General features: G+C 40.1%; 1 protein-coding gene across 1 annotated transcript; it reads left to right on the top strand.

Annotated features, from left to right (window-relative positions):
• The first annotated feature begins 1,209 nt into the window (after nt 1-1,209).
• Nucleotides 1,210-9,086, top strand: slc13a5b (solute carrier family 13 member 5b). Its single transcript, XM_079679203.1, has 12 exons — nt 1,210-1,387; nt 2,352-2,480; nt 2,567-2,703; nt 2,938-3,158; nt 3,276-3,456; nt 3,553-3,675; nt 3,801-4,013; nt 4,673-4,779; nt 4,893-5,014; nt 5,486-5,647; nt 6,679-6,816; nt 7,618-9,086. The coding sequence occupies exons 1-12, from the start codon at nt 1,289-1,291 to the stop codon at nt 7,741-7,743; spliced, it is 1,758 nt and encodes a 585-aa protein (XP_079535329.1). The 5' UTR covers nt 1,210-1,288; the 3' UTR covers nt 7,744-9,086.
• Nucleotides 9,087-10,424: the final 1,338 nt, after the last annotated feature.

Below are 10,424 nucleotides of genomic sequence, written 5' to 3'. Positions count from 1 at the left end.
TGCAAGGCTGACAAACTCAGCGGATGAGAGTTTGTCCTTAAGAGTATGTGCAATGTTCTCTGAAATGTCTGATGCCCTCCTAGCTACAGTAGAATCCGACAGTTGCATTTTTTTGGCCTCTCGTTCCAGGTCTTTTTTCTCAGGAAACAACGTTGAACAAGCCAGCAGTATGCAGTCCTTCACCATTTCTCCATCAGTATATGGCTTCATCTTTTTCATCAGTTCATGTGTGATTTTGTAGGATGCCTCTGTCGCTCTTTCACTCGTATTAGTGTGGAAAAAGTTTTTTTGAGCAGTTCGGTTCTGTTTGAGTCTAGCCAGCTTTTCCGCCCTCAGCTCTCCACCTTTCGGAAAGTCGGTACTAAACTTCGGGTGTTTTGTGTCGTAATGGCGCTGCAAATTGGACCTTTTAAATTGTGAAATGATGTTGTCACAAAGCAGGCAGGTGCATTTTCCCGAACCGGTGGAGACGAAGAAAAACTCCAGTTCCCAGTCCTCTTTAAATGTTCGATATTCCTCTTCATATTTCCGTTTAGTCGTAGCCATTTTTGCATAGTGCTGTATAGTTATCCCAGTGTGACGTAGCAATTATCTCGCGCGAAACAATCAGAGCGCGAAACCTGACATAATATTTGATTGGCTATTCAGAGGGGGAGGGGCGACGACTGATGTGTGACTTGTGAGTGATAATGAAATGTTGATGAATTCTTCTGACTTTGTTTTTCGTTTTTCAAAGATTTTTTTATTTTTTTTTATTTTTTAAGTGGGACTTAAAAGAGCCGCAGTTAGTCTTAAAAGAGCCGCATGCGGCTCGCGAGCCGCGGGTTGAGTATCGCTGCTGTAGAGTATGATTAATATTGTGCGTGAGACACAGTTCCTGACATTCACATTGAGTTGCATCACAGACCCACCTCACAAGTTCTGACGACAGGGCCACAAGGACTCCTCTGATTTCCCTTTTAACCTGTCCATATGATTTGTGTAGCTGAAGTAACATCTTTTACCACATTGTTTCAGAACAATTTTACTCTTGTTTGCAGGAGTAGCCACTTGTTGCAATTTGTGACGTTTGCTTATAATTTAGAACATTGCTTGTCATTGAACTCGGGTTTTTCTCTCTCTCCCTCTCCCTCTCTCTCTCACCCTCTCTCTCTCCGTTTCTTCATTGTGATTTGCCTCTCCCTCTCTCTCTCTCCTTTATATACGGTGAGACTCCCCCTCCTCTACTCTGCTCCTCTAAAGCTCGATCTATGGTACGAAAGTCTCCTTTTCTCCGTTTTTCTTCAGGATGGCATTCTTCAAATATCTTCGCTCTGTTAAGAATGAGATTATCCTTTTCTCAACTCCATTACTTCTTCTTCCACTGCCTTTAGTGATCGGGACATCGGTATGTAAAGGCTTTTTTTTAAACGATCGATAAATTACAATTTAACTTTGACACTGATAAAAGTAGAGCAATTCTAAGATTACGTTTCAATATATTGAAATGTTGGATCACATTGTTGCTATTTTGCAAAATAGCACATCATTTATTTAATTATGCATCATTTAAAAGTTGAATTTGGGAAACTTTTTCATTCATTTTTAAAACATGAATGAACTAAATTCAGCGCTTCATAGAAGTAGCTTTCCCTAAAAAAATGCCCTTTAAAAAAATGAATCTGATGTGCATGGTGCCCTCTTGCACCTGTTTGATGCGCACAACATGCGCACTTGGAGTAGATTGCGTGAGAGCTGTCCAGTGTTGCCTGAGGCTGCATTGCTCTGAAGTTTTGTTATTTTAACTCCTTGTTGTTAACATGAAGGGTCATGTCCAGCGTGGGAACACAGAGTCAAAGGGCTCAGTCCCCGTTGCTACTGCTTCTTGTCACATAGAGGCATGCACAAAGACTGTAAGCATGTTGTGATAGACTTCAATAAGCAGTCATGAAAAATGGCATAGTGTGAAGGAAGGTACAGAGTAGGAGGTCTCTAAGCGATAAAAGACACAGTTTGGGAATCTTTGCTTTCTTTAAAATGCTGAAGACAAATTATGTTTTATAAGAGTCAACAAAAGCAACCAATGTACTCTTCTTTAACTTGTTTTCTATACAGTATATATTTATTTTTCTGCTGCACCGCAATAAAACATAATAAATGAATATCCCACAGAGCTCAGAAGTTTGATCTTGGCAAATGTACAAGGTGACCAGAAAAAACAATAGAACAACACGCATGCTTATCTCTACCCTTTGAACCATCATAATGTCCCAGAAAAAATTATGTAATAGTAATTTAACCCATAAGCTGCTTTTACACCTCATAACGTGCTTGCTCATTAACCAGTATGTTTTTATGTGTTTATTTTGCAGGAAGCAGAATGTGCCTTTGTGATAATCATGATGGCAGTTTACTGGTGCACAGAGGTCCTACCACTGGCAGTCACTGCTCTTCTCCCAGCCATCCTTTTCCCTTTGTTTGGCATCATGCAATCCAAAGATGTAAGTAAGATAACTGCAAAAGTGTGTGGAATTTACCCAGGAAGGATGCATTCATGTTCAAACACACCTGACTCTGTGTGATCCAGGTGTGTATGCAGTACCTGAAGGACACAAACATGTTGTTTGTGGGGGGGTTGATGGTTGCTGTCGCTGTGGAGCACTGGAATCTGCACAAGCGCATCGCCCTGAGGGTGCTGCTCTTTGTTGGTGTGCGTCCAGCGCTGTGAGTAGCTTACACAGGAGATTCTGTTTGGCTTTTTATCTTTAACATCTACAAATCCATAGTTTATCCAAACATCTTTTCAAACAGCTGATATAGTTAAGGTAACATGTTTCAAGTTGTTTATTGCCACCATAAAAGTCTCTCTTTGTCCCTCTTTATGTCTTGTAAAACACTCAGGGCCTTTCTGTACAATCCAAGGCCACTTACATGATTTTTTGGTTATCTTTCTGGCAGTCTGATGTTGGGCTTCATGGGTGTCACAGCCTTCTTGTCCATGTGGATCAGTAACACAGCTACCACAGCCATGATGGTGCCTATTGTGCAAGCAGTGCTGCAGCAGCTCAACAACAGTGAGGACGAGATACCTAAGATCCTCAGCTCAGAAGAGCCGGAGCAGACATCAGAGACTGACAGCAAACAGGCTCCACAGGCAGAGAAGCAGAGTGAGGGACAAGGTGAGCCATTGTTACCTTTTTTAGTTTGGCAGAGGAAAATGTATAGTCTCACAAGCTTCTTATGCTTATACAACTATGTTTCTAGCAGTCTTTTTTCCCCCTGCTCTCTCCTTGAAGGACCAGTGGTGGTGACTTTCTTGGATGCCGCAGTAGAGGATGCCATGCGTAAGGATGCAGAGGAAAAGATGAAATTGTGTAAAGGGATGACCTTGTGTATTTGTTACGCTGCCAGCATTGGAGGCACTGCCACACTGACAGGAACCGGTCCCAATCTGGTGCTCAAAGGCCAGATGAACCAGTGAGTGTTTACTCAAAGCTGTGTTTAGTCATGCTCCATTACTTTTAATGTTTTTTTCAATGAAATTATGCACTCACTTCTTTTTGTTTTCCTTAGACTCTTCCCTGAAAATGGAGATGTGATTAACTTTGCCTCCTGGTTTGGCTTTGCCTTCCCTAACATGATCATCATGCTCACGCTGGCCTGGCTTTGGCTGCAGTTTGTCTTTATGGGATTTAAGTGAGTGGTTAAAGCCTAATAACAGTGACAGAGACTTGACTCAAGATCAAAAAACTTTTACCGCATCAGGTGTGTGATTTAGTGTAAAAGTGACACAAAGGTTTTTCCCCGTGTGATCACTCCAGCTTTAAGAAGACGTGGGGTTGTGGGGCTGTGAAGACAGAAAAGGACATCGCTGCTTATAATGTGATCCGTGAGGAGCACCGTCGGCTGGGGCCCATGTCCTTTGGAGAGATAAGTGTCCTGGGTCTCTTCACACTGCTGGTGGTGCTGTGGTTCACAAGAGAGCCAGGCTTCGTCAACGGCTGGACGACAAATATCTTCAACTACAAAGCAGAGTGTGTAAACAAAAATACAGCACATTTTCACTAACACATTAACCCTCCGGTTGTGTTCGTCCCCCCCCCCCCTTATTTTGGTGTTCGCAGTTGAATTTGACCAATCCTGTTTTAGCTGCTATTACATTAACACAAAAACCATTAATCATCACCAAATTTCATTTGACACCCTTTCAAACGGTAAATATTGTATCAGACTACTGGTATACATGAAAAACTGCAGTAAATATACAAAGAATAGACACTGAACATGTATTGCGTGTGCCAGGTGTGATCCATGTGGGGGGATGGGCACATAGGAGCGGGAAATGTATCAAATTGTTCTCTGTCTGTGTGTGTGTGTGTGTGTGTGTGTGTGTGTGTGTGTGTGTGTGTGTGTGTGTGTGTGTGTGTGTGTGTGTGTGTGTGTGTGTGTGTGTGTGTGTGTGTGTGTGGGTGTGGGTGTGGGTGTGGGTGGGTGGGTGTTTGTGTGTGTGTTTTATCTGATCCGGATGGATATCATAAAGCCTTAATGTAATCAAATGTAAAACAAAAAAAAGTTATGATTGATGAAAGTAGTAAATCGGTCAGATTTGACCCGAACACAACAGGAGGGTTCATCTAGTAAAGGAGGTTTATTTATCTCAGTTTGTTCATTCTATTCTCACTTCACTTCTCAGGTATGTGACAGATGCCACAGTGTCAATCTTCATTGCTATCCTTCTTTTTGTTTTACCCTCAAAACCCCCAAGTTTCTGTTCGTGGAGGACTCAACGTTTTGACACAGGTAAGCCATGGTTTTGGAAAATGTATAGTATCAGTCATTCAGTTATATGCATGAAAAGAGCTGAAAGACTGTACAATGATACAATACTGACATTTAATGTATTGGATCTGTAGCACCCCATCAAAATACCGGGCCGACTCCTCGTCTGCTCACCTGGAAAGTTGTTCAAAAAAAGTTACCGTGGGGCATTGTGCTTCTTCTTGGTGGAGGGTTTGCTCTTGCCAAGGGCAGTGAAGTAAGTGGCAATGACAGTCAAACTGTTCATGGGGAATTGGGCAAAAGTCTTACACACAATATGGCAAGACTAACTGGAAGGGGAGTCTTAGAATAGAAATGTATTTACAATCTGTAATTACCTTTCTGTATCGTTTTTATATTTATGGAGGCCAAAATCACTCAAATCAAACGGCTTGGCACAATGGATTCATAGGATATGATGGATCAGCATGTAATACACTGAAACGGTTTAATATAAATCAGCCTCATTATTAACTCTCCCAATAACTTATCAGAGCTATTTTAATCTATGCCAACTGAACATTTTCTACTGTTGCTTGGTCAAATGTTCCCTGCACACACATGTTGCTTTAAAAGATCCTTTATATGATCACACATCTGAATGAGAGTACAAATACACAAAACAAATGTTGTTGTTATTCCTGAAAAGACTCTGACTCTGTATACTATATGTTTATAATATATAAAGGTATCTGGACTCTCAAAGTGGATTGGAGATCAAATGACTCCCCTGCAACACATCCCTCCCTGGGCAATAGCTATCATCTTATGCCTGCTGATTGCTACCTTCACAGAGTGCACCAGTAATGTTGCCACTGCGACGCTCTTCCTACCTGTCTTAGCCTCAATGGTAAGTTCTTAGAGTGAAAGTTAAAAAAATAGAGGCAGAAACGAAAGAAGCAGCAGATAGACGATCGTGTTAGTTAGCAGTGTTAGTAAGGTGAAGTGCCACTGAGCGTAAGTTCTTCAACTGGTTTCCCCAATTGGAGTGCAGCATTGAGACTACTCCCAGTGGGAGCAGGCCTATTTTCACTTGTTTGGTTACCCATGTAGTTGGTCATTCAGGCTGAATGTGTTTTGTCCCCTTCCCCGGGCCCCTCCTTCCATTAATATCCTGCCAAACACACCAATTCAGCCCAGTCCCTTGTTATGCTGCACAGCCCCCCCACCCCCTCTGCTGAAGAATGACGTTACTGTGCCCGCCAGTCGAGCACTTGAGAGATGCCGCAGGCTGTGCCAAGCTGGGTCATTCACATAGATATGTATTTATTTGAGTGCACAAGGGTGTCGAACCCTCATGTGAAAATAGAGATATAGAGAAAAGACAGAGAAAAAAATGATCTGATCAGTTACAAGAGAGGAGGTGACACTTTGTGGCAGTCATGGCTTGTGGTATGTCACTTCATGTGTCATCCTGTCAAGTGAATCTTTATTATTTGATCAGACAAGACAAAACGTTGTCATCGTGCTGACCTGATATACAGCCCATAGTTTAAAGAAGACGAACTATAAACTTTTGCTTTGTTTATTTTGGGAACCAGAAATTACTGTGCACTTGTAAGTTAATGTGCTGCGGCATATGTAATTCTGTAGCAAATTCCACAGAGTAATGCTTTCTGCATTTTTGTAGTCTGCCATTATCCCTACATCTGTGGAGCGCTTCTATTTTAGATATCATGTCTCAGCTAGCTTACAGGAATTACATCTTAATTACACCCACCTTATAAGAGTTCTCCCTACGCACTGAATTGCACACATTTTACTGTTAAGTTATGAGTCAGTGATTATGGTTGTAGAAAAATAGTCAGATGGAGGTATTTGTGATGTAGGCTTGGTTCATCCCTGTCGCTGACTGTGATCATTTCTGTGTGATTATTGCAGTCTCAGTCCATTGGAATCAATCCACTGTACGTCATGGTGCCTTGTACGCTGAGTGCCTCTTTTGCTTTCATGCTGCCTGTTGCCACGCCTCCAAACGCTATAGTCTTCTCTTATGGATACCTCAAGGTTTCTGACATGGTAAGTATGGCAGCGGCTTCTTGTGTTTGTACATTAAATTATATGTTGGACATGCAAAGTTGGAACTCTAGTGCCATTGTTACACAGCAAGGACAGCTGAACTCATACGTTCACTGGCAGATGTAACCTCAAAACAATTAAAGAAATATCTCAACATCTAGGGAAATGCACTTCTTTGCATAGTCTTCATGACTGTATCCCAAACAGCAAATGTTCAAGTATTTAACATGTTGCTTACTAAGCTATCTTTGCCTCTTTAATTTTTCTTCTCATCTCTGGACATTATGTGATGCAGATTGAAAAGCAATTTTATGAGCTCAGATTTGTTCCAACTTCGAATATTTAAATTGCACAAACACGTTTTAACTATTGTGATGTTTAATTGTGCACTTCTGTTTACTTTGCATGCAACCTCTTCACTTTCTGTAAAACCACACTTATGCCTTTAAGGTCAATATGAAGTTGCAGAAGGTGCGATTAACTTACTTTAAATGTCTTTGCGAGAATAAAAAAATGTCCTCATAAAAGACTGCAACTTGAAGTTTCTGTTTTTAATATTTGTATACAGATGTTTGACAAAGTAAGTATTGAGGTTTAGATATGGAGGTAACAGAATCCAGAAGTCTTGCCGTTTCCCCTGCTTTTAGTCTGTATGCCTTGCTAATCTTATAGGGCTTCTTACATGATATATGAGAGTATCAATCAGCTGAACTAACTCTCAAGAAGAGCAAGAAAGATTATAATTTCCCAAAATGCCTAGATATTGCTTTAACATTTCAATGTTCTCCTCTTGTCAATCAGGCTAAGACAGGAATAGTCATGAACATAATTGGCATCCTTTGTATAACACTGGCCATTAACACCTGGGCCAAGGCCATGTTTGACCTGGACACCTTCCCCGCCTGGGCCAACGTCACCGGGGTGTGAGCTTGGTTCTGCCAGAGAAGAAGATCCATGCACAGCCTGCCCTCCCCACACCGGCGCCAGACCAAGACCTCTGGTCAGAGCCATATTACAGGAGCACATGGTGGACCGCAAGCGTCCAATCGCTGTTAGAGTACAAGGCCCTCGAGGCTTGTTCTCATTGACAAGGCCCTCAATTGCTTGTAAAAGAAAGTGGCTATGAAAATGGTTGGGAATGTCTGTCATTTAAAACAATGTTTTCTATTTTATTATAATGAATTTACATTTAAAAGAAAAATGCATTACATTCATGTATCAGTATAAAAAAAAAACATATAGGGTCAGTGTATTCAAAATTGAACAGCCAACAAATGGGCTGTTAATAAGGTCAAAGTTAATTGAAATGTTTTACATAGAAAGGTAACCACATCTAAAAAAGCCATTCATCATAATATAAGATCGTTACTTTGCACATTAACTCAAGTACTGCACTTACACGTACATTTTTGAGATATAATTCTTTTAGAAGATTAACATTTGCTTTCACCTTGTATTTCAGAGGGACTTTTGTCTTTTTTTATTAAATGTATCCGACAGCTGTAGTAACTGGTAACTTTTCATATTAAGAAAATATAAACTATTATCATAGATTAATATACATGTATAAAGCACAATCGAAACAAGAAATTCCTCTTAACGTGTTGAAACTGTAAATGTCTGCCCAAATAGCTCACCGGTCTCTGCTGCCAAATATGGACCAGACTCGTGATTGACTATTTTTTACATTGTTTTATATTGCAGCATCTATTAGTACTAGTTTACTTAGTAAGAACCGTTAATGGATTCTCCCCACACTGCTTTCAAGAACTGAATTTGTCAATCTTAATAAAAACGCATCTCATCAAATATATTTAGAGCAACAAACTGTTGTTTCTGAGGTTTGCCCTTTGGTTATTTACAGGTAATAGGCTGAAACATGACACTAAGTTAACATGTCCCTGTGTTGATCTTCTGTATATGACAGATGTATGTTTGTTTGTTAAAGGCGTGTTCCAGCATCTGTTGAACTTTGAAATGTGTCATCGATACAATGCAAGAAACCAATATTTGACTTTTACAGTCACACTGCCTTATTGTACTTTAAACAGATGTTCTATCTTTTGATCAATACATTTTAGAAAGTCTGCCTGCAATAATGAATTCTGACTGAATTGCCAATAAAGAACCAATGTACTTTTTTGTTTTATTTCAAGACTTTTGTACCTGACAGATGACGATTTGAGTACCTTTTATGTCTAAAACGCCAATGGGCTGAAATAGACACATGTATATCATTGTTCTGTGACAAAATAAAAGACGGGAGTTAATATATTGTGAGTTTGAATTATGTTGTATCATTGCCTTCATACATAACACTGGTAGAACAAAAAATATTTCATGACTATTTCCATTAGTAATCATTACGCAGTCTGTTAGAGTCATGAACACAACAATTCTCCAAAAACACCTTTAAATCTAAGCCCCTGATTTCACAGCAAGATTTTTATATTTTCCACAAAAGCCCAGGTATAAGCTTTCAACAAGTAAGAGGCTTAAATAAAGCAGATGGAAATAAAACCCCGTCTTAGCCTTTAAAAAACAGCATTGTCATCAGTCAGTGTCATCCAAAACAATATGATCCCACTTTCATCACCAGTGCAATCTTTCTCAACTTCACATGAGTTTAACCTGTGTTTTAGTGCATACGTGTTTCTTTGCCACTTTGCTTAGTAACCTCTTGTCTCGTGCATAAAGCAGATATAATCCTGTGAACACAGTGCAGAAAGCCACAGTAATCCTGGACTGAAAGGCCACTCCTAATGTCTGTATTCAAGAGCTCTGTGTCATTGTCTTCTTGGCGAGACGTTGCATGAGCCAAGGGTCAAGGTAGTCATATTGTCCAGCATTTTGCGTCATCAAAATTATGAACTCAAAGAAGACATTTCACATGTCTCCATTCTTTTGAGTAATCTAATACAACCCCATCCCAATGGGTATATATCACCATGAGGAAAATTACGTTTTACAGTAAGACAAAAAGTTAACAATCATTTGACTGTACATATATGGCAGGACAAACTTATGTTGGTGTTATGATGTGATATGATACAAAGACATGTTTCACAGCAGCAAAGTTAGCAGGGAGAAATAAATGAAATGATCCCATCGATGTTGTGGACTCAGTTCTGTTAGACAATTTAAATGTTCAGCGGTTTGAAAGTGGTTAACAAGTGGTTAGGTGCATAGAATAGTACAGATCACTATGATCTTGAGTCCCACTCTTGGAAAAATGCTTATGTAATTACAGTGCCTTCCTCTCCGTTATACTCCTCTCAGCCACCCACTCATTATCCAATTAAAACACATCCTCACGCATCATAGCCTCCATTATTGGCTATATATACATGTAAGGCTGCAGTAGGGAAAGTGAACCTGCATGTTGTTCTCTTGGCTGGGGTTTCATGCACAGAACACCTCTTGTAACCCAACCCTCTCGAAAAAGCAAAAACACAACAATGTTTTATTAACTTTATAAGGTATGTTTTAACTTTATGGTGACTCCTCTACCTTTTGAGAGCATTTTGTGGACGGAAAGGCTTTTTGAAGCCCTTCCACCTTTTCTGTATCAGTTACACAGAAGGACAATACGTAGCCTGTTTGATACA

This window comes from Notothenia rossii, assembly GCF_949606895.1.
Source record: "Notothenia rossii genome assembly, chromosome: 4".
NCBI lineage: Eukaryota > Metazoa > Chordata > Actinopteri > Perciformes > Nototheniidae > Notothenia > Notothenia rossii.
Note: the sequence above shows the minus strand (reverse complement) of the source record. Positions and strands in the feature narration are given on the sequence as shown.